Source organism: Coenobita brevimanus, chromosome 96 (assembly GCF_032717465.1).
Source record: "Coenobita brevimanus isolate Jiangsu-jjx chromosome 96, ASM3271746v2, whole genome shotgun sequence".
Classification (NCBI taxonomy): Eukaryota; Metazoa; Arthropoda; class Malacostraca; order Decapoda; family Coenobitidae; genus Coenobita; species Coenobita brevimanus.
Window position 1 is genome coordinate 18,677,770 of NC_137049.1, and position 25,687 is coordinate 18,703,456.

The 25,687-nt window shown below is 40.7% G+C and overlaps 2 protein-coding genes across 2 annotated transcripts; one reads left to right on the top strand and one right to left on the bottom strand.

Annotated features, from left to right (window-relative positions):
• Positions 1-824: 824 nt before the first annotated feature.
• LOC145413479 (putative methyltransferase DDB_G0268948) lies at positions 825-9,383 on the top strand. The gene is made up of 7 exons (XM_080283175.1): positions 825-938; positions 1,445-1,614; positions 2,074-2,176; positions 2,774-2,875; positions 6,026-6,042; positions 6,555-6,701; positions 9,290-9,383. Exons 1-7 carry the CDS (start codon positions 825-827, stop codon positions 9,381-9,383), a joined length of 747 nt encoding a protein of 248 aa, XP_080139301.1.
• A 1,931-nt stretch (positions 9,384-11,314) lies between these two features.
• Nubp1 (NUBP iron-sulfur cluster assembly factor 1) lies at positions 11,315-25,417 on the bottom strand. Its single transcript, XM_080283229.1, has 9 exons — positions 25,367-25,417; positions 24,996-25,100; positions 24,467-24,600; positions 16,710-16,811; positions 15,749-15,839; positions 15,109-15,263; positions 13,744-13,854; positions 12,162-12,348; positions 11,315-11,445 (listed from the first exon to the last, which is right to left on the bottom strand). The coding sequence occupies exons 1-9, from the start codon at positions 25,395-25,397 to the stop codon at positions 11,402-11,404; spliced, it is 960 nt and encodes a 319-aa protein (XP_080139355.1). The 5' UTR covers positions 25,398-25,417; the 3' UTR covers positions 11,315-11,401.
• Between the last annotated feature and the right edge of the window lie 270 nt (positions 25,418-25,687).

Genomic DNA, 25,687 nt, shown 5'->3' on the forward strand with positions numbered 1-25,687 from the left:
ACTGTTGCCGAATGAGAAGCATTAAGATATAACTGGCTACACAAAACTCCAAAAATATCTACACATAACGTCATCATCACTACAGATATCGCTAAAAGTGGATGATATAGATGACTTGGTTCAAAATTTGTATCGAAACAGGTGTAAATATCCTTAGATCCAGTGGCTTAACTACTAGCATCCTTGCGGTTCGGCGCCCTTTGCCACAGACAGATAATATGTTATCTATGATTCTGACTATGACTAAGCGGCTACTCTTGTCAGAGCTAAATACGGCCGTCTACAGTTAACACGCACATTTTTTCCCACAAAGCGTAAGTAGGTCATTTCAGTGTGTTGTTATAGTTGTTGTGGCCCGAAGTTCATCTGAATGCAAACCGGGTGGACCGCAGGCTAAAGTCGTCGTTTTCCTGCAGTTCACCATTTGTAATATGCAGAGTATGTGTACCCCATCTACCTCCATCTCCCCTTCACATCACCACTGTTCATTAACCTCTCCATTGCCAGATATTTCCTCTAAGGTGACAAGAAGAGAACTTCTGGGGGGTCAAATGGCTAATCTAAGCATTCTCCTCCTCTTCTTTTTCCTCCTTCTCCTCCTCCTCTTTCTTTACGAACATTTCGGCTAAGAGAGACTAAAGATGAGTAAAGGAATGCTGAACAAGTGAACATGAGTTGACCTAAGACTTGCCTCCTCTGCTTCCTTCCATACATTTCAGCTTGAGAGGAAAATACTGAAGATGAGCGAAGGAAATGCCGAAAACGAGTGAGAATGAACTGATGTCTTCCTTCCACACATTTCAGTTCGAAGGGAATACTGAAAAATGAATAAGTCAGAGTACTCCAACCTTGACATCGCCAAGCACTACGCGGCAACTCGACCAGCGCCCCCTACCAGCCTTATCTCTGCAGTTATCGACTTTCTCAGGCAGAAGCAGGTGAGATAACAGATAACAGTCCTATAGTTACCAAGGTGCCCTTAGTTGTTGATACGGGAGACAGTAAACCACCCTAGTCTACTGAAGTTGGGTTTGAATAATGATGATGATGATGATGATGATGAATGAATGAATAGGCCTACATGTTTGTGGTGTAGGCAAGATGATGATGATGACTGGGTACGGTGTGGGCAAGATAATGATGATGATGATGACTAGATTATGTGTGTGTGTGTGTGTGTGTGTGTGTGTGTGTGTGTGTGTGTGTGTGTGTGTGTGTGTGTGTGTGTTGAGATCATAAGTTAGAATAATGCTTCTGCTGTTGATGATGATGATGATGATGATGATGATGATGATGATGATGGTGATGATGATGATGATGATGATGATGATGACGATAATGATGAAGGTGATGACGATGATGATAATAAGAGTAATGATGATAATGACAGTGATGTTAATGACAATGATGATGATGATGAATACGTGAATGAATATTTGTGCAGGATGCAGGAAACAGTAAGCCGCTGAAGCTGTGTGTGGACGTGGGCTGCGGGTCTGGGCAGAACACCACGCTCTATGCTAACCACTTCCAGCAAGTGATTGGACTGGATACAAGTCCTGATCAGCTGGCGGCCGCACGAACCAAGAACACCTACCCCAATGTTGTGTATCAGTGGGTGTCTTATGGCTCTTTCACCTGAACTTAGCCATTTTCATCTCTGGCTGCCATTTTAACATAGCTCAGTGGCAGAGACAGTGCCACAGCAGAATATCCTTTTCATAACACTTCTTTGTGACTAGCATCATATTCTAGTGTTCATTTACTGGCGCAGGTTAGCATTCAAGCTGGAGAGATGGCAATTTTTGGTCATCAAAGTGAAAAGATTATAGTGATAATTGATGCCTTTAACTTCTACCCTTAGAAGACATTGCCCCTCTTCTTCTCTTTAGGCTACCCCTATTAAATTTTCAACTATAAGTGGGTGTCTTAGTAAAAGTGATTGTCTCAGCACTCTCACCTAGGCTTCTTTAACTCACTCAGCTGCATATAATCGCTTGCATATGTCGGTGAAAAGATTTGATTATCGTCCTGGTTTTGTAAGCAACTCAGTGACTGAACTGCACCTGTCAGAGAGGCCAGTGCTGATGACATGCCATTCGAGGACGCTTCAGTTGATCTCATCACCTGCTGCGAGGCCATCCACTGGTTTAACATCGAGGCCTTCTTCTCAGAGGTAAGTGGCATGTGTTGCAATGCAGGTTATTAAAATTATCTTACCCACATTGGATGCTAGAAAGGGTTGCCTTCACGTGGTGGCACTGGTATACCAGAACATTTTCTCTGCCAGGTTAAGCAACTATCCCTCAACTCCTTCCCTACCCCCCAAATGGAGGATCGTGGGTACTGGACAGGGGCAACTTTATCCATCAGTCCACTGGGTTCATGTTTCTGATGTGCCTGGGGCTGCACCTGCTCCTGTTACACCTACACCGGCAGCGCAAGGCGGGGTATATTGTTTTCTGTCCTGTGCCACACCTGTTGTCATATCCTACAGAACCTATTGAACTATCACAGTCAAAAGTTCTCCGACACTATCCAGTTGGCTGTAGTTGTTGAAGATGTTTCATAAAATTGTTCCATGAAATATCATGATGTGACAGCATTATGATGCACACAGAAAATAGTATGGAAAGGAAAAATACTCTAATGTGCGAGGAAGAATGAGAATCATGGAAATCTGGACACAGTGTTGGTAGACGATTGCTGAAGAACTTTTGTTCATTAAAGTACCACAGACATACAACTAAAACTGTGCAATATTTATTCTCAGGCAAGACGAGTTTTGCGGCCTGGTGGGGTGCTAGCGGTCTGTGGCTACTGGATCCCATCAATCCTGTACGAGGGCAAGGACCTGGGATACATCATTGATGAGGTAACAGCCATTCCTTCCATACCTCAGGGATAAGGGACTGAATAAGCAAGCTGCCAGAGATCGAGCAGCATGGAGAGCCGCCATTAGGTGATCTAGGCTGACGCATGCAAGCATGTTGGAGGCTTCAAAAACGAACGAACGAATGAACCCTGTTCAGTTCAGTTGATGGCAAAGTGCAGTCAGACTGGTGGGTGATTTGGCAGGTATTCAAAGAAACTCATGCCTGCCTCTTACCTGACACTCATGACATACAGTATTTTATGTAACCATTTGGTATTAAAGTTGTGAGAGTGGTCCAGTTCTACCCGGTAAGAACAAACCAACTAGTATATCAGCAACAAATACCCAGTTATCCCTCATGTTTCTCTCTCCACAGAGTAAATTTCAGGCTCCCGCATCTTCCTTTTTGTCCTATCGCCAATAAAAGTCTTGTTGGCTCCCCAGCTTCTCTCCAAACACTTTTATTTCAGTCTGTTACACCTTCCTACTTGTGCTGTTGGCAAAGAAAGTCCTGTTATCTCTCCCACTTCTCTCCCTACTTTGATTTAAGTCTGGCAAAACTTCAGCAACCAACACTAATGAGGTGGATCTGATTCTGATATCACCACACTAATTTTCACAGTCCACGGGGCAAGAGAGACAAAAGAAGTGCAGGACTCGGATCGTCAACAGTATGGTTTCCCTCCATCCTATTACTCCTAATGTCCCATAGCGCCATACTTTGACTGTACTGTAAAGTACATTTTCTCAAGGGATCTCTACATGGAAATCTGTCCATCTTAACTGCTGCTTTGTGCCATATCCTGTAAACGGTGGCCTTGACTAAAGTATCTGCATGCATTTTTACCAATCAATTAAAACTTTCTCGAGACATGTTGCCTTCCCTCAGATACTTTCCCATATTACCCTTCCACCTCATTCACTGTCTCACTTGTCTCCTTCACCCCCTCACTCACGTATACTCTCACAGTCAACAGTTACTATCGACTTGCTCAACATGGCCAACCTCAACACCACCCTGTCAATGAATCATTTGTCCTTCTACTTCTTATCACTCCGCATGTAATATCTCGACTCAAAAGCTCTCAGTCTTGATTTAAGTCCCCCAAACACTGTCCAGGTTTGACTACTGTACATTAGTGTTTGAACTAATAAACTCTCTCAAAAAAAAAAAAAAAAAAAAAAAAAAAAAAAACTATTCCCAAGCTCACATTCCTACATTAGTGATTGAATTGATAAACTCTCAAAAACAACATTCTCTATTCCCAAACTCACATTCCTATTTTCAACCAATATTATAGAGGTTAATAGAGAAGATGGAAGGAGCACTTTGAAGATTTGTTGAAAGTAGAGAGTGAGAGCAGTGCGAGTATAAGTGGCTAGGCAATGGCTGGGAGAAGAAGAGATGAGAAAAGGGAGGAGGAGATCAGTAGGGCGGAAGTAGTAGAAGCAATGAAGAAGATCAAGATGGGAAAGGCCCCGTGAATTGATGGAGTGTGTGGTGAAATGCTGAAGTATGGGGGTGAGACTGTTGTGAAGTGGATATGGAAGTTGTGTAGAATGGCTTGGGAAGAGGGAAGGGTTCCAGAGGACTGGAAATCAGGTATAATTATTCCTTTTTACAAAGGAAAAGGGGAGAGAGAATTATGTGGCAACCATAGGGGTATTTGCCTTCTTAGTGTGAATGGAAAAATATATGGTAGAGTACTCATTGATAGGGTTAGGCATATAACAGAGGAGCTAGTTGGAGAAGAACACGGGGGATTTAGGAAGGGAAAACAGTGTGTAGATCAGATATTTGTTCTAAGATGTCTAGTGGAGACACATCTAAAGAAGGGAAAGAAAGTGTATGCTGCCTTCATAAACTTATGGAGAAAGCTTATGACAGAATAGATAGGCAAGGCATGTGGAAGGTACCGGTATTAAGAATATATGGAGTGGAAGGGAAATTGTTGAATGCTGTGAAGAGTATGTATGAAAGAGCTAGGGCTACGGTGCGAGTGGATGGTAAGCTGAGTGAGTTCTTTGATCTAAATGTGGGACTGAAACAGGGATGTGTGATGTCTCCATGGCTGTTTATTATATACATGGATGGAGTTGTGAAGGTGAAAGGTAGGGCAGTGGATGTGGGAGTGACTCTAATGTATGAGGGCGAGATGTGGAAGATTCCAGTGTTGCTGTTTGCTGATGATACAGTATTGTTGTGCAAAGATGAATGGGAATTGCAAGATTTGGTGAATGAATTGGGACAGTGTGTAGGAAGAGGAATCTGAAAATTTATGTAAACAAGAATAAAGTTATGGTGTTTGGGAGAAATGAAGTCACAGAATGCACAGTGAGGTTGGATGGTGAGGATATGGATATGGAGAATGTGAGTGCGTTCAAGTACTTGGATAGTGTGATGTGTAAGATGGAACTTTGGGGGATGACGTGCTTGAAAGGGTAGAGCTGGGAAGGAAGGTGGTTGGTTCACTGAAAGCAGTGATGAGAAATAGGGAGGTGAGTATGGAAGTTAAGAAGTCACTGCATGACAGTATTGTGATCCCTACCCTGACGTATGGAAGCGAAGCATGGACCTTGCTAAAGGGGAACAAGTCAAGCGTGGGAGCAGTGGAAAAGAGTTACTAGAGAGGAGCATGTAGAATGACATGGAGGGACAGGTTGACGAATTAGGTGAAGGAACGTTGTGAGGTGGATGTGGATGTGGTTGAGAAAATTAGGAGAAATACACCGAGGTGGTTTGGACATGTGGAGAGAATGCAGAATGAAAGACTGACTAAGAGGGTGCATGTAGGTGAAGTGGAGGGAGGGAAAGGGAGGGGAAGACCGAGGATGAGGTGGAGGGATGGAGTCAAGAGGTATATGAGGGAGGGGGGAGTGAGTTGGGAGGAGGGTAGTCAAATAGTGAGTGACAGAGTGACTTGGAGGCGTTTTATCTGTGGCCACCCTTTGCGGGATTAGGGCATCAGGCTATAGATTGATAGATAATAACCTGTGGCCTTATTCTCATGCAAGATCTTTATTCTACAGTGACCGATGATGATGATGATGATGATGATGTTGCAGATGTTTTGCTCCTGGGAGGAAGTCTGGATCCCTGGTATTCATTACCTCAGAGACAACTATGCCAACTTGCCCAACCTTTTCCAGGAACAGGTGATGATCAGGTGGGTAGATGATAATTAGACAGGTAACAGGTGATCAGGTGGGTAGGCAGTGATCAGGTGGTAATTAGGTGGTTATGTGGTCATTAAGTGGGAAGGTGGTTATTAGGTGAGTAGGTAGTCATCAGGTAGGTAAGCATTCATTAGGTGGGTAGGTGGTTATCAGGTGGGTAGGTGGTCATTAGGTGAGTAGGTGATAGTCATTAAGTGTACTTATAATTATGACTTCCTATACTAACAGCACCTCTAATGAATGCTGTGCATACTAAACAGTACTCATTACAGTTATACTTGGCCTAAAATTGTTCTTCATATTTAAAGCTCATTTGTTGCACCACATTAACCCTAGCGTACAAAAGATGTACTAGTCATAAAAAGGTGCTACAGAAAGGATGTAGAACCATAGTGTAATCTGCATTTCAGCTGCATAAAATGTGTCACAAAAGGATGAAAAAGGTGAAAGAACTGTAAGTGTACTTCTGATGATGACTGCCGACACTGTATGTATCCCCCAGGGCATCCGAAGGCAAGTTCCTGGTGGAGAGGGAAGGCATCATCAATAACATCAAGAAAGTGATCCTGTCCCTGGTCTTGTACTGGAGGGCCAGGAACAAGTACGGCCAGCAGAAGACTGACCAGGACGTGGAATCTGCCATAAGCAGGTACAGTCAGGGAAAATGGTCCTACTCCAGTTCTTATTTATGCAGAAATGAAACTCTTTACTTACCATCCTCTAACGTTTGATGGGCAGGGCCAATGACATCACTCCAATTTTTGGCTCAAGAGAGTAGAAACCCTTTACTTAATCCAGTAAACCCTCAGTATAACGAACTAACTGGTACCAGACTCTTAACATTAAAGCCGAAAGTTCATTAAAGCTGAACACCAACCTGTTCGGTAATTTGTCAGGTGTCGTGGCTTTTACTGAACAAAGATCGTTAATACAGAGCATCGTTCGGCCATACACTCATACACAATAAAATACAGCCAGGTCTAAAAGGCTCTTTTTCTCAATAAACACTCTGCTGTATTTACTAACTTATGTGTTTATTCTTACCTTTCTGGAAGCAATTACACTGCAAATAAAGACAGCAAGTAGGCCTTGGCTGAATCTATGTTCATTCGTCATTCAGTACTTACAAGGAAAATGTGGATAAACAAAACTCACGTTGTACATTAACTGCTACATTAAATACTACATATTAGATAATATCACAGCAAACGGGACAGAACAGCTGCATGCACATTAATCATAAAAAAACTGCATTCCAACACTCACACAGAGTCAGTGATAACCACCACAATACTGCACTATACTGTACACTGCCTATACACTATTGTTCATTCGTCATTTGGTATTTACAGGGAAAGTGTGGGTAAAGAAAACTCACTATGTATTAACAGTTCCAATACAGTAAATACTATAATACATATAATCAACTGCAATGCAAACAGTACAGGACAGCTGCATGTCCGGTACATTAAAAAAAAAAAAAAAAAAAAAAAAAAAAAAATGCATTCCACCACTCGCACAAAGTCAATGATAACGACCGCAATACTGCACTAAACACTGCCTATACATTACACTACTTTACAGTACATCACTCCAGCCCATGACATCATCTGGCACATCTGGTTCAACACAGGACATGCGAAGGAACACAGGTGTGTATGCGAGCGTGCGTGCGTGCATGTGTGTGTGTGTGTGTGTGTGTGTGTGTGTGTGTGTGTGTGTGTGTGTGTGTGTGTGTGTGTGTGTGTGTGTGTGTGTGTGTGTGTGTGTGTGTGTGTGTGTGTGTGCAGGGATGCCACGTTGGTCAGTGTTTCCCACATATCCATTCTTTTCCCTGACAAAAGTTGATAAAGAACATAACATTCCGCCAGCTCAAGGTAGTTGTTAAAACCGAAATTCGTTAAAAGATGGTTCAGTATATCAGGAGTTTATTGTACTTTATTCTAAAAAGCTTGTTGGGCAGGGACAAAACCTCATTCCAATCATTGGTTTTTAAAAACTGAAACTCTTTACGTAATATTTTGATGAACATGGCACTGAGTTTCAAAATTCAGTTATTCTACTGATTTGATTTAGTATTTGTGCTCCATACCGTTTGGTCAGAAAAAAAAAAAAAAAAAAAAAAAAAAAAAATCTGTCGAACATAATAATAATTGCAACCAGACGATGCCTTTTTCGTTTACTCTAGCTGCCTCCAAGTCAATGACATAACCTGCATATACTGATAAAGAGATATAAACAGACAGTGAGATAGGAGAGAGTGATTTGGATAACCTCCAAATGACTGACATATATACAGATGAAGAAATATAGATACAGTACACATATATCAATAAACTGATAGATAAATTGCAAACAGACAGAGACAAAGATATATACAGTCTAGCCTCATTATGCAATAGGGTTGCATCAAGTGAAGACCTACTGCATAACAAACTATCGCATTATGAGGTCGATATGAAATGGTTTCAATGGGATTTGGGAAGGTGACCTTAACCGTTAAGCCTAAAGTAACCAAAAAAATCTCTACCACCCATCTGAAGTTTGTCCTATGCCAGTACAAGTTGTTACCAAGCTCCCCCTCCCCCTCAAGGTTGGGGGATAGTTGGAAGGCCTAGATCACTCCACACAAAAAGATACAGTATCACTTCACTTAATTATCACAGACTGCAATATGTGTTAAGCACTTGCACAGTCATTTGCCAGTAGCAATGGTGTTTCAGTGACATTTCATGCACAAAATAGAATGAAAGGCAATGATGACAGCCAATGTAAACACTGGGTGGCAATCTTGACTGCTCTCAGCTTAGAAGAAGCCAGTTAAAAGGATGATGGTTACGTAAGGCTGACGTGATTCCCAAGTCACAAGCTTCAGTATTTTACATACAAAAGTGTATCATTTCACTGAATACTGCACACTGCATTACTTGTTATGCACTTGCACTGTTATCTGGTGAAAACAATGGTGTTTCAGTGACCTTTCATGCACACAGTAGAACAAAAGGCAACGATCACAGCCACTGTAAACACTGAGTGACCATTTTGGCTTGCGTGTGTCACTGCGTCCACACGAGATTCTTGGATGTGGCTGTTGAAACTATTGTTGCAGCAAAAATGCAAATAATTTTAAAGCGTCGTACTGAGACAGGGTATAAGTGCTGAATTGTCATTGTAGCAATTTATCACATGCATTGAATATATGAGAACTGATAATAGCATCAACTGTCTTTTTCCCAGAATTAAGGAGGCCATGGGAAGCAAGAATGATCAGCAGCCAGTCAAGATCCAATTCAGCTACTTCCTCAGAATGTGGCACAAACCTTCAAACTGATCACATGGTTGAAATTGTGTCAAACAACAATAAACATAAAGAAATATATGATGAAATGATAATATAAGACCGGACATTACAAGCCTGACACAGCAAAGGTAAATACAATTAGGTAAAAACAGCCGAGTAGGTAAGGAACACACACACACACACACACACACACACACACACACACTCACATATGATCCCAATCCACTGATGAGTTTACAATATACAGTAATTTTGACTCTACTAAAATTAACATCATTCAGCAGTATATGCAACAGGTACACTGTTGCTACTGTTTCATCGACTTCAGATGTTTATCTACATGAATAAAAGAGCCACATTGTTCGTTTGTCCTTCAATCATGCCCAAACCAAGGGCAAGAGACCCCCAGACCCACATATATTCTGAATCAGGGTGACCCAAGGATGGTTTTAGGGAGGTCAAATTTCAGACCTGGGTCATTTGAGGTCACCAGCAGAGTGTTCACTTTTTTGGCCTGGGCAATGCTGGGTACCCCTGCTAGTGTGTGTGTGTGTGTGTGTGTGTGTGTGTGTGTGTGTGTGTGTGTGTGTGTGTGTGTATGTATATATATATATATATATATATATATATATATGTATACTGTGTGGTTTCATCTTGTAATAATAAAGGATTTCTGCCTTTAAACTGTGCTTGATTTTGATCATGATGAGTTAATGGCTATTCTAAGGTTCTTGTTAATGATGCTTTCTCTGCACCATACAGTAAGACTTCCTCCTGCATGGGTTTCACTTCAGCCTGTCATGGAATCATGCAATTCCTGAACCTAAAGTATACCATTATCTTCCTTTTGCTACATCAATTAGATTTAGCATAATTATCTTCTGTAAAAGTCCAGATGTTACTCATCAGAGCTTATTTTCAATGGGTGATGAGTTTATTCCTCACATAATGCCACACAGGTGGATGCAACTGGTCATTCTCTCCTAAAACATCTGGGCTAAGTAGTCTACCCCAAGTACCATAGGCTATACTCCTGACAGGGCAAAAAAGGACTGGATTATAAATACATGGATGAAAAAATTAAGGAATTACATACAGTACTGGTGCTGTGATGAGGAGGGGTAGATTGGGATGGTTTGAGTATGTTGAGAGGATGGAGGATGACAATAAGGCGCGGAGGGTGAGAATGTGAACATCAGGGGTAGAGTTGCGAGAGGCAGACCAACACAGATCTGGGATGAGGTCACAGAGTGTGACCTCAGGAATAACAGACTGAACAGGGAGGCTGCCAGAGATCAAGCAGCATGGCATGCCACCATTATGTGACCAAGGCCAACACATGCAAAGCATGCCGAAGCCTTTATAAATGGTATGATATGATATGAACTCCATAAAATGCAGCATGTGGCACAAGTCAATGTCCAACTCATCTGCAATATGGGTAAACCATACTGGAAAAATCATAACTTCATACAACCTTACATGACACTACAATTCTGACCACTGCAATCAACAATGCACATTTCTACACCATTCCACACCTTCATAACCAAACATTCTCTCATACTATCCCACACATCCCAGCACACTCTTAGTTAGGAAATATGAAATAAGTTTTCTTCTTGCAGTACTAATAAAGCATGAAAAGGTGAAGATTTAAAAAATGGTTCAAACTCAGAGATGGCTACACATGATGTGGGGAGAGACTGGCCCCCACTGCCCACAGCCTCCTATACGTACAGGCAATAGATAGATAGATAGATGGATACAGAGAAACAGACAGACTGATGGACTGATAGATACAGATAGAAAGATGCAAAGATGTATAAATAAATAGAAAAAAGTGAACAGACAGAAAGACAGATATTGGTAACCAGAGAAAGAGAGAAAAGATGGGCAGAAAAGTAAATAAACATTCAAATATATGCTAATAGTTCAAATGGCAGATTAAAAGTGACATGTAAACAATACATTTATTATTTAGATATGTATAAAAAAAAACTGGTAACTCTCATCTCTGCTTCCACCATTACCTGCATCTCTCTTGGTCAGGTCTGTCCCTGTGTCTGGCCATTGCAATACTCCACAATCACTGAAAATAAAAAAATGAACAGTATTAATACCTGTCCTAATCTCAGTCTTTTCAACAAAAGGTCATACATTCTATCAACCAAAATTTGTAACAGTGCTTGCATTACATAATGCTTCTCTGCTTCTCTTGCTGGAGTACAATGGTAACAATACAGAATTTAAGAATTTAAAGCTGTTTTTATCTTCAATTTATCATGCTGGAATATACAGTAAATATTGGATTAAAACTGTAGCAACTAACTGGCAGATGACTTCATGACAGACAGGCAACTCTCTGTACATACTCTTAACATGGCTTCACCAATTTTAGTACAGTTGTCTGCCCACATCAGGCACGTGCAAGTCAACCATTATAATGCATACACATCTATCAATAGTACACTGAAGAAATAAACATTATGTTAAAATATTAGAATAATAGTGATGCTTTGTACAAGAACTCAAATCCTGCATCATCATCATCATCATCATCATCATAGTCATCATCATCATCATCATCATCATCATCATCATTATCATCATCATCATCATCATCATCCCTACCTCATATTCCCAACTAAGGATGGGATGAGGCAGAGTTCAGGAGGCATTAAAAATGAAAATATGACAGAGGAAGAACTAATTAACAGCATGTCCAGTGGATGAAATGGGTCACACACCCATTCACTCACAATTCAAATCTGAGACTTCTGACTCCACATCACAGGCAGAACTTACTTTTTGCTATATTCTTGTAAGCATGTGTGACAGGTGATTCTGGGTGGTCAGTGAGGTAGTTTTGTCCTTGATCACAGGCCTGAGCAACCCGTGGGTCTAGTGGCAATTGGCCAAGAAGTGGCAGGCCTGTATCTGCTGCCAGCTGTGTTCCTCCACCTGTGGTGGCTGGAAATATGACTGTCTCAACCTGAAAACCCACCATCATCATCAACTTCACCTTCATCACTGTCACCATCATCATCAACATTATTATCAATACCCTGACCCTATTTCACATTCGTACATGGTGAAGCCATCAGTCTGAAAATAATATAATTACTAAATTCATTATAATCAACAGTATCATCATCATCATATTTGTGAAGGGTCAATCTTTAAATTAATAAGTGATAATAATGATAACAATACAGGCAATAATAATAATAAAAATCTTCATCATCATCATCATTGTCATCATCATCATCATTATATTCACCATCAATATCCTAAACTTATTTTCAGTTCATAAATGGGAAATATCATCCTGAAAGTAATGTATAAGTATGAGAAAAGAAGGTATCAGTATGAGATTAGAAGGTGTGGAAGGTGATGGGGGTAGGGAACTGACAAGGACTGATTTTGCTGGATGAGGGAGCTATGTATGAAGCAGTCTGGCCCTCCATTTTTAAATGAGATGGTTTGTGGAAAGAATGTGTGGCAGGTACCTGCGAAGCACAGTTATAAGAAATAATACAAAAAATACAGTAGACCCTCAATTTCAAATGATACCTCGATAGACCAGATATTGAATTTAACAGACACAAAGGAGCCACCAGACTTACATCAGCTAACTCGAACAATGTCCACTGAATGGAGAACAATGGGGAGCAATAATGAATTTCATGAAGTAGTGCAATAACACGAATGTGAAATATACTGCAAAAGGATGAAATTATGGGCCACGTTAGTGAAAAATGGATATAGTTTTCATTTTTTTGTACTGTAATAGAATATGCTATTGTGTTCATTATTTTCAACATGTGCTCAAAATCCCATGTGGGGGGGGGGGAAGACCTTCAGAAAAAACTGGACTATTGGCTTTATCAGATCAGACTTCTGCCCAATTGGTAGTCCATCATGGAGAGAGTCTATTGTACATTGAGATGATTAGGCCTGTAAAATGGAACAAGGACCTCTGAAGCTAGACAGATGCATGAATGAGCTTCTGGCCACTTCATTGCTTATGAACGCTGAGGTTAGAGTTATGATAGGCAGACTTAAAAAGGTTGTGACAAAGCCATAATGTATGACTGCGAGGATACTGGACTGAAGAAAGAGGCTGATAAGAGATTGAGCAGTGTGGAGAACTGTCATTAGGTGACTAAGGTCAATGCATACAAACGTGTTGGACCCTTTTTAAATGAAAGAACAAACTAAACCTCGAGGTGCAAACAAGAATAAGGGTAATTTGTTCTTTTACATTATTACTAGGGATGCAAAAAAGAAATACACTAAATATTTTCTAATGCAAATTTCATTTGAGATTCTCCATTTCATGAAATACACAATCTTCTAAACCAATACTGAAAATGCATTAACTCACCTTGCATTTTGGGCAAACAAAAGTGGTCATATTCTCCACAATCCCAATCACTGGAATGTTTACTTTATGGCAGAAGGTGATTTCCTTGCGCACATCCAGAAGAGCCACTTCCTGATGAAGAAATATGATGCTAGGAGAATTTATGATAATAGGTTATACATACATACATACATACATACATATATACATACATATCTATCTATCTATCTATCTTTATATATCCATTCATCCATCCATCATCCAATTCTACGTTTCCCCATGAGCAGCATAGAAGCTATATACATATATATATATATATATATATATATATATATATATATATATATATATATATATATATATATAATATATATATATATATATATATATATATATATATATATATATATATATATATATATATATACAGGTATACTGGCATTCCTCAGTAAACTTCTTTTACTGCAAGTTGCTTCATAATGAAAATGTTGGAGTTTTAACATACACAGTATTTCCACCAAAAACTGCCAATAAATAAATATAAGGTGATGATTATAATAATAATAACATCAGAGCCAAGTATTTTTTGTGCTTATAACCTTACCCATGAACCAGAAACATGGATTTACATAACCTTTCTTTATCCTGCCTTACTCCACTGAATGCAGTTGGGGAGGTACTCCTTCATGTGGTGTCATCGATATAACTAGGCAACTCTGCTACCAAGTTATACAAATAGTTTTTCTTGGCAGTATCAACATTATCTGAGATGCTTTACCTGACACTGAACTATAAATAGTACTGTGCACTGTTTCTATCACATCTGTATGTAAAATAAGGTCTAATCCTCTTTAATCTTTCAACACGAGAAATTTTCCATTGGCTGAATAAGACAATTTTGTTGTAGAATGGACACAATAAAAACATTATCGTACTGAATGTTACTTGAGCTTACTACTAACCTGTTCATTATGACAGGTCTCCCTTCACACCTTCAGTCTGATGATGTAGCTTCTTCCTTATTCATGCAATTTACAGATGATTTTATTTAGCCTAAGAGAAACTTTTCAAGCACAAGGAGTTAGACACAACTTCCATTTTTACCTTCACTACACGGGCACTCTCCCCTCCCCAAAATTAAATCCTCTGAAGGTTGAGGAAAAAAAAATAGACTGAAAATGTTACTATGAGTAGAACATATAATTTCATAACACGAGTTAAGATACAGTACAGGTACCTGAAAAACAGCAAGGCTATCATTTGCTGGGGTTAGTACAAAGCAGTTAAAGACCCATCATACTCCTCCCACAGTGCAGAATCAAAGCAGACAATAGATTTGATATGCATTGATAAATAAACAGTTAGACAATTAGATCATATACTAACCTGAGGTGTGGTGACAACAACAGCAGCAAGGGGAGGTGCAGCCGAAAGGTACTGGACAATACTTAGATGCTCATCACTTGTGCCTGGGGGGGTGTCCACAATAAGGTAGTCAAGTGTACCCCAATCCACATCTCGGAGGAACTGCTTGATCATACCTTATGCAATTGCAAAAACAAGATTCACTGACATTACTGTAGGCAGAAGCCACCTTCCTGTACAGTCTCAATTGTTATTTAGTTCACGATAAATCACTGAGAAATAAAGTTTTATTGGTATCTAAACCGTTGATTTGCCAGTTCGCACTGGTTTACATTCATCTGCTACATACTGTAGTGCTGTTACAGAATGTATCCATTACTTATAATGATTGCTTTTTATCCCCTTGATCATAATTTGTTTCTTACTTACATCATAATCTTAATACGGTACTGCACTACCACAATCATCTATATCTAATTGGAGTGTCTGATCATACCTTAATTATGCAAACAAGATTCATTGACATTACTGACCATATCAATATATTATTTCACTGCTTTACCATACTACTGCTACACCAGGTCATCAAGACTGTTCATCTTTGGATGAGCCTGGGACCACAACAAAACAACAGGATAACAAAGAAAACAAGTAAAGATACCATTTTTCTTTGGTCCTCTCCAAATGACTGCATCATCTGGGCTGTTCAAAAGGAATCCAATTGACATCACGGCAAGATTTTCTGCGACATACTGAAAAAAGAAAATGGTATTGCACCATGATAGAAGGGATTAAGCAGCATATAGAACTGCATTCTGTAAAATGTAAAATACAGTATAACACAAGCCACTTCCTCTGTAAATGCCTGGAGTTATAATTAAAACCCAAATAAAAGGAACGATTCAAATCTGGTTAGCTCTTCTAGTGCTCTACAACACTGAACTCTTCAATTTGACAACTTTTTATTGCACAGTAATTATAATTTAACTACCAACAGACAATTCCAGTAACTTAAGAAAAGATTCCCTCATACAGCAGAGGGTGGATATGATCTCATTAACATTTTCAATACAGCAACAACTTTTAAAATTTTATTTTGAATACCTCTAGACAATTTTTATCAGCCTACATGAAATTTCCCGGACAGACTGCAAATAACCCTCTCAATCAGACAGGCCACTCCTAAGCTACATAAAACTGTCAAATTAAAGGGCTTTATACTTGCCTCTAACCATTCAGCCAGTGAGGTCATCCCTAGAAATAATAATGACATCCTGCATTAACCAGATAAGGTAAAAGAAGATAACACTGGATTATAAGGGTTAAAGATTTTAATATTTCTCATTTTCTAAGGGGAAAAAAAAAAGGTAACAAAGGTCAGATGCCTGCTAATAAATGTACTAAACAGCTAAGGAATGTAATTCAAGCACAGTATCAATGTAACCAGAAACATGAAAGGGTGGTGTACAATAGCAATTATGCATCTCCTGTTGAAAAAAAGTTATCTTTATTCACTTCTAAACCCTGCTATGCAAATATACTTTTAAAATGAGATCTGCAAGTATACCCTACGAATGAAAATAATGGCACAGGGTTCAAATATACAAGAGACAGATACTTACAATGGGTGACCAGCCAGCCCCAGAAGAGTGGACCTTCTCTTCTTCTGCTCCAAGAACCCGGGGCTGTGATGGTCCACAAATATCTATGTCCAGCACTCCAACCTGATACACAAAAGGATAACATTAATGCCATGCACAAGTAAATACAGCATCAGCACCATCATCATCATCATCATCATCATCATCATCATAATCTTGATATCTTTTACCACCTAATAATCAACATAATCATCATCATCATCTCGATCACTTTTCCGACCCAAGGATGATACAACATGGTATACCTTGAACTGTACCTGTGGGTAACACAAAAGCTGAAACAACACAGTTTTAACTATGGCTAAAACAACAATATTAGAAATATATTATTGTTATGTGTGTGTGCATTTAATCCTCTTCTCTCCACATCACTCCTATTTCCCTCCTTCCCTCAATGCCACACACACACACACACACACACACACACACAGTATAAAAACACCCACTTCAATTAGGCAGAAATGCAATTAACCTTAAAATAAAACTCAACTGACTCAGAGCAGGAGGAATGAAGGTGAAAGTTCAGTTCTATTTATAAATAAAACCCCTTCATTACAAGTACCTACTCCCATGGTGGTGGTGGTGGTGGTGGTGGTGGTGGTGGTGGTGGTGGTGGTGGTGGTGGTGGTGGTGGTGGTGGTGATGATGATGATGATGATGATGATGATGATGATGATGATGATGATGATGATGATGGTAATGATGATGGTAATGATGATGATGATGATGATGATGATGATGATGATGATGACGATGATGATGCCCTAAGATCATGGTGTTAAACCACCTGACAGTGGGCTCAAATTTGCCCTTTTGCAGTTCACCACCATCCTCCTTTCAAGGGATAGGGAGGGAGGTGTGGGGTGTCTGTGTAACCTGGCCTGTCTAGTTATATCAGTCTGTGTGTGTGTGTGTGTGTGTGTGTGTGTGTGTGTGTGTGTGTGTGTGTGTGTGTGTGTGTGTGTGTGTGTGTGTGTGTGTGTGTGTGTGTGTAATATGCGTGACCTACCCCAGCCTGCGTGACCTGCCTTGGCCTCCCCTCCCCTCCCCTCCCCTCCCCTTCATCACTCCCTTTCCACCTCCTCCCTCTCCCTCCCCTTTTTATCACTCCCTCCCCCCCTCGCTTCAACGCTATAATTTGTCTTCTTTCTTTGTGCCTTTGTTTTTGGTCTGAGTTATTGAAAAGGGCATTGTATTCCATTTTATTCTCTTTTACCAATTACTAACTCACTCACTCATTCACATACATACAGTACATACATACATACACAGTGCATACATATGAATTTTCTCTCTTCCCCTCTCTCTCTCTCTCTCTCTCTCTCTCTCTCTCTCTCTCTCTCACACACACACACACACACACACACACAGAATTACCAAGACACCTGTGATATAAATAAGCAACTCGATGGCCAGACAGACTGTTCAATATATTCAGGGATAAAGGTAATCTCATTTTAGCTCTCTGGAGAAACCAGACAGATAGACAGATAAATAGGGAGATAGATATATAGGCAGGCAGAAATGTACTAAAGAGTACTCGTACATAAATGAGTACATATAAGCGCGCGCGAACAACTTCCTTGTGTTGAATTCCGGCAGTAAAGGAAGTTAAAAAAAAAAAAAAATCACGGTACTAAAAGCTTAATGATGACTGTTTCCGATAAATAACTGCTCAAAATAAGTGAATAAATACGGTATAATAAAAGTATGACCTGAAAGATGAGTTGGCTAGTGATAATGGTTAATTTGATCCACTATGCCGGGATGATGGATGGATGGTTGGATAGGTAGATAAATGAATAAAGGGAGGGAAGATGGAGGAAGGTACAAAATAAACAGGGTGAGAGGAAGACAAGGGGAAAAGGAGACAAGGAGGAAGGCACGATGGAGGATGGGATACAGGAAGATAAGGAAGGAGAGACAAGACGAAAACAGAAAGCAAACAGAGAAAGGTCGACACGAAGTAAGGAGGAAAGTAAAGCGGGTTGGAGGGAAAGGAGGGAGAAAGGAAACATGGGAAATAGTGAGAGAAGGAAAAAGCGAAGGAAGGACTGAAGAAGATAATGGGAACAGGGTGAGAGGAAAACAAGAAGGGCAGGAGGGAGAAACGGAGATAAATGAAACAAGGAAAAGAAAAGAGAAGGGCGGAAGAAGACAGAGGGGAGGGGGGAGGGAAGAAGACAAGGAGGGAGGGAGAAAGAAAGTATAAAGAAGAGAGGGTGGAAGGGAGGAGGGAGAGAAGGGGGAAAGGAGGTAGGTAGGTAGGTAGGTAGGTGGGATGGTGGGTAGGTAGATAGGTGAGGATAGTGTAGGTAGGTAGGCAGGGGTCAGGCAACCACGATATACGCTAGTGTGGTTCAGACTTTCACCTCACACGCTACACCTTACCTGCTGCTGTACCGTTCTTTTATATTAAGGTACCGTTCTTTAATATTGTCGTACCGTTCTTTCATCTTGCTGCACCATTCTTTCATCTTGATATACTGTTTTTACCTTGATGTACTTTTTTTTTTTATCTTACTGTACCGTTCTTTCATTCTGCTGTACCATTCTTTCATCCTTCTCTACCATTCTTTCATATTGCTGCATCGTTCTTGCATCTAACTGTACCGTTCTCCCTTGTGTGGTTCTGTCTCTCTTCATACACTGCTAATCCTTCCCTCACCCTCCTGCTGTACTGTTCATTTCTGCTACAGTATCGTCGTCCCCTGCCCCCCCCCCCTGCTTCTGTACCGTCGTTTTTGTACTGTTATATCCCCGGCTGTGCCATCTACCTCTACCTCTGCACCGTTCATTCCTCTTGGTGTACCGTTCATTCTGCTACTACACCATTCACTAATCTTGCAGTACCATTCATCTAGCTTTCTACATCACATACCCTTGTTACGGTACCATGCTTTCCACTTCTTCTTTCCTTCCCTGCTGTACCATACCTACTCACTGCTGCATCCTTCCTCCTACTGCTGCACGTTTCATCCCTACTACATCAGCGCCTTACACCGTTCCCTTGCTGTACTGCTGTATCCTGCTGCTGTACCGGTTTCTTCTGTACCGTTCCCTGCTGTACCGTTTCCCTGTACCATCTCCCCTACCTTGGCCGCTCCTAAACTGCCCTAAGGTAAGCAGTTTTTCCTGTATTACTCTGTTTACACTGCTCGCTATTTACACCGTACATGCACAAGCGCACATGAACGTAAGTGAAGTACACACGCATGCATACAGACATACACATGCTTACACAGACATACACATGCTTACATACAAACATATACATATTTACATATACACATACATACTATACATATAAACAAACATACATAATTATACACTTACATATGTAAATCTTTTACACCCACACACACACCCACACACACACACACACACACACATCCACAGCGCAGCGGTCAATATTTCCTCGCTAATCACCAATAATGAAACAGGGTAAAAGCTCCCTTCATTAGGTTAGAACCCAAGACCTGTAAACGGATTACTGACCCCGCGACAGTACAATTAACTTTATCAGTTCCGTGACGTATATTTTTCCTTTTATTCTTGCTACTTCCTGCCTGTTTTATTCACCTTAGGAAAGGCCTCTCGTACTGAAGGGGTTAATGAGGACTATATCAAATCTCGTAAAAAAAAAAAAAAAACTAATCGTCAGGTGAAATAAAATCGTCTGGAAATAGGAAAATAAAATGAAAATTCGCCATCGGAGTGAACTGGTTAATTAGGAAGGTGCAGGACCTGATCGATGTTTCTCAGTATATTTCGTTTGTGTCTATAGTTTCTTCACATCAACTTGGCGGAGATTTTCGCCCTTTTCCATAAACCAATAACATAATAAAACAATACTATGGCCCTGCAGTCTTTCCATTGCATTTTTTTTTTTAAAGATTTGCACCATTTTCTTGTGTTAATCTCTTGTTTTTGTTCTGTATTCGAGAGAAAGAGAGAGAGAGAGAGAGAGAGAGAGAGAGAGAGAGAGAGAGAGAGAGAGAGAGGTGGAAGAAACTCGTAACACAAAGAAAAACAGCATAAGAGAATGAGGTATGATAGAGAATGAGATGGAATGTGGATGGGTGAACGAGGAGGAAGGAGAGAGGGAGGGGAGCGGGAAGGTGGAGAGAAAAGATGGAGAAAGTGGATGGAAGGAAGAGGAAGAAGGGTTGGAGGAAGGGGGGGTGAGGGGGAGAGAAGGGGGGAGGGGGAGAGAAGGGGTAAGGAAAAAGGGATGAGAGGGAGGTGAAACTTGAAGGAAAAGGGGATGAGAAGGAAGGAAAACACGAAGGAAAGGGGGATGAGGGTGGGAAGACACGAGAAAGGCGGAGGGAAAGGACGGAGGAAGTGAAGGAAAAGCTGGAGGAGGGATGGGAGGGGGAGGGAAAGGAGGGGGAGGGAAAGGAGGAGCAGGGATAGGAGGAGTAGAATGGGTGAAGGAGGAGAGAGAAAAGGGAGGGGGTGATGATTTAAGGTGGAGAGAAGTGGAGGTGAGGGAGGGAGGAGGGGTAGAGAGGGTGAGAAGAAAGAATTGAAATGAAGAGAAAGAGTGGAGGAAGAGGAGGGATGGGAGGGGGAGATGGAGAGAAGACGTGAATAAGGAGGAGAGAAAAGGCGGAGGGATGTGGAGGAGTAGGGAAGGGAGGAAGGATGGGGGGAAGAGGAGGAGAGAAGACGAGGCTAAGGTGGAGCGAAAGGGTGGAGGGAAGTGAAGTAGGAGGGAAGGATCAATAGTCATGCAGGACACCGCTGTTAGGTCATTCCCCCCCCTCCCTCCCTATTCTTTCTTCTTCTTCTTTATCATTCCCTTCCCCCCCCCCTTCATTTCCTTCCCCAACCCCCTCATCTGCCCCTCTCCTTCCCTTCCCTCTCCCATCTATGTCACTTTCCTCTGTGTTTCTCTTCCTCTCTTCTGTGTTCATATGACAATAAAAATACCCATCACCTACCACCACCAATAATAACAATAATAATAATGATATTTTGATACCTCCTTGTTACCTGTGTTACCTCCCATTACTTGTGTTACCTACCCTGTAACTTGTTATCCCTCTGTTGACTGTTATACTCCTGTTACTTGTGTTACTTCCCTATTACCTATGTCTTCTTCCCTCTTACCTGTGTTACCTCCCATGCTACCTGTGTTGCATTCCTGAAATAAGTTATTCTCTACCTGCTGCACTGAATGTACCTATGCAAAAGTTGGGAGTAAAATGGTGATATTTTTTTCCATCATCATCAGTCATCACCTTCATTATCATCGCCATCATCAGTTTCATCACCATTATCATCATCATCATGAAAATCCAATTTCCTTCTTTCTTTGCCAGACACCTTAATCCCATATGGGATGGCCACAAACAAATCACCTCCATGTCACCCTGTCCCCCACCACTAGTGCAGAGTTCTGTAGATGTCTGTGAGCATCGTGCTCTGAGAGTAAATGCAGAAAAGACTAAAGTGATGGTTACTGAGAGAGAAGGTGACTTCCAATACCTGGGTACAGTAACAGAAAAGAGAGGAAAATGTGCACAAGAAGTGGAAAGTACAGTGACACAAGGAAGGAAAGTAGCTGGTGCTATGAGGGCATTGACAAGAAACAGAGGCTTGAGTGTTGTAGCTGCACGAGGCTTACATGAAGGAGTGTTAGTGCCAACTTTAACATACAGATGTGAGACTATGGTGTGGCATGAAAATGAAAAGTTAAGAGTATAAGCAGTGGAGATGGGACTGCTGAAGAATACATGTAGAGTACAGAGAGTGGATAGGATACAGAATAATGTGATACGTGAAAGATGCAGAGTGAGGAAGAGTGTGGAGACCAGAATTGAAGAGAGTGTACTGAGATGGTTTTGTCATGTGGAGAGAATGGATAACAAAACAGTGGTGAAAAAGGTATATCTGAGTGAATCTGAAGGAGGGAGGAGGTGAGGTAGGCCAAGAAGAAGGTGGAGAGATATGGTGGACAAGCGTGTGAGGAAGTTAGGTATAGAACTTGGTGAGGCTACGGGACTGACAAGAGATCAAGCTGGCAGGATGAATTTTGTGCGGAGCAGTGCATAACAAGGGATTTGGCAGCTGTTTTTTAATGTGACAGCATTCAGACTGGCTCTATCGGATAGATACCGTATATGTGAAGCTACAGAACGTAGTGATTTTTTGGGGGGGCCTATATTATGAAGCCAGGATTTCAAGGGCTTGAATGATGAGTGAATGGAAGTGTGGCCCATTGAGCTGGGCAAACTTTAGCTGTCTGGACGCTGCTACTCCTCACCCTGCCCTAGAGTGGGAAAGGAGGTCTGGATGATGGTGGTGGTGGTGATGATGATGATGATGATGATGATGATAATGATGATGATGATGATAATGATGATGATGATAATGATGATGATAATGATGATGATGATGATAATGATGATGATGATGATGATGATAATGATGATGATGATGATGAGTCTTACAAGACAGGGAAATGATTAAGTACAGGGACCGTAAAACAGCTGTATGACCTTAATAACTAATACATAACGATATAGGCCACCCAAATTATGGCACCTAGTGGTTTAGTGGGTAATTATGGCACTCCAATTGGATTGAGCTGGTGCAGGTTTATATCCAAGGGTTGGTTGGGGTTAACTGTTCATGTATTGCCACTCAGGGGTGAGTGAGACTGGTCACCCTCATCTTAAATGTAAGGACCAACTTGCCTGGCCCTGGGCTCCTCATGGGGCAAGATATGGAAGTATGGAGCTACATTCAAATTACACATAAAAAGCACCTTGGAGTGCCTACACCAGGATGCTACTGTTGTTTTGGCCCTAAGCTTATCTGGACGTGAACCCAGTGGACCACAGACTTAGCTGCCCCTCTCCTGCAGTTTATCTGCATAACCAGCTCCTTTTAAGTCAGTGCATCTGCATGATGGTGCTCCTCCCCTGCATTACTATACTGGGAAAAATAAACAGTCAGCTTTGTTCTTACGACTGGTTGTGGGGAATACACATAAGAAATACAGAAATGTGTTTTGGCAAAGATATGTTGGTGGGAGGCCTAGCAAATTCTCTCAATTATAATTATTTCAGTTTGGTAAGGTGTAATGATTTGGAAAAGAGAAACAATTAACAGCACAATAATATAAGGTAATGGCTGCAAGAAGATAATGATCTAATTTCAGCCCAGTACTTCTGACTTATCCTTGCACAATTCAATCTGATAACAACACAAGTTTTTAAAGCTATAATCTACCTAAAAGAAATACCGTAGCTAAAGGAAGTCCTTATTAGAAGCAACCCTTTTGACATACCATACTTTTTTGCTATTGAGTCTTCAGTAAAGTGAAGAAAATTTCCCCATTAAAGTCCTATTGCTACCTACAAAGTTAATAAACCAATTTCCCCAATGTACATTACTGGTTGAACTGTACAAGAAAAAAAGCTTTGGTACTGTATTTTTTTTACACATCCTTGACATACAGTATAACAAAAACTTACTGCAATATACTCTTGGCACATCCTTGTAGCTACAGTTATATCACATAACTATCCACCTTCTTTAGATATGGCATAAATAAAAGAAGATACTGTAGGACATGTAATGACGGAGAGAGTTTTAGATATGAGCATAAGAGTGCCCATTGATGTACAGTCTTGTTAAATTATACTAGTACTGTAACTTATGTTACACTGGTATTGTAAGTTAGTTTTCCATGCTGTGCTTACCTCAGTAGAAGGGTCATGTGCCAGTGCCCGAGCAATCATGGCTGTAATGGTAGACTTGCCCACACCTCCCTTCCCAGATAACACCAAAATCTTGTTCTTCACGCTGGCCAGACGTTCCTTTACTTCATCAAGGTCTGTATAAAGACAAAAGTATCTCATCAACGAATACATTTATGATATCTCCTTTGTCTTCCAGAAAAAGTAACTGTAATGAAAATACTTACTACTGTGTTTGTATATGATAATCTAAACACTTATTCAGTTTTAGAATTTCCAAATTTCATTTTTAGCATTCCACAAGAATATGGCAGTGTTTCTGCATAACTGCTCTTCACTGATAGATCAACTGGCTTTCAGAGTACACAGCTCAGTTAAACACTGCTGTAATAGAAGTGGCATGAAACACTTCCTTCGTAACAAGTGCTTCACAATACATTGCTTTTCATACAATACTGTTTGTGACTTACCCTCATAATGACTGGGTGAAAGAATATAAAGACAAAACAAGAAATTATGTCATACACTGTACCTGGGTCAGGAGCACTGGCAGCTCCAGAGGCACATATCTGCTGGTTGGGACATCCGGCACAGGCATCGGCACGACCTGCTGCCTCACTCTTAGTGCCGGGACAGTCTGCCACCAATATAAAACATTATCATCATCATCATTCTCAATTCAAGCTGTATACAGTCTCTTACTCAAACACCTACCACTGACAATATAACTTCTTATATAAAATAACAAACTTCCCACATTCACAAATTGTAGCCATCGAGAAACTGCAGAAAACTAATGCAAATACAAAAAGTTTGATCAATTTAACTTGAATGAAAGCGTTAAAAAAACGTAATATGATAGGGCTGAGCAACGTAAGCTCCAATCCTTCACTAAAAACCTACGTTCAGGTGCATTCTCTGGCACAGAGCTCATGTTTGTTTACACTATCAGCTGGGCCGCTTGCGAAAAAGTGACTCTCGCCTTGCGCACTGCGGTATTTCAGAGCGATCAATATGACCTTACGATGGAGGGTTTCTACTATACATTACTCTGGGTAATCATCATTGAAAATGGTCGGATAATAAACTTTCCTTTCATTAGACTTGATCAACTGTGCTTGCAATCGCTCAAATTCCTCGACACGCCCACAAACAGTTTTAGTTCCGCCAGTGTTACAATATATAGCTGAAGTATAACACTGAAAAGAGCCTGAAAGATATATA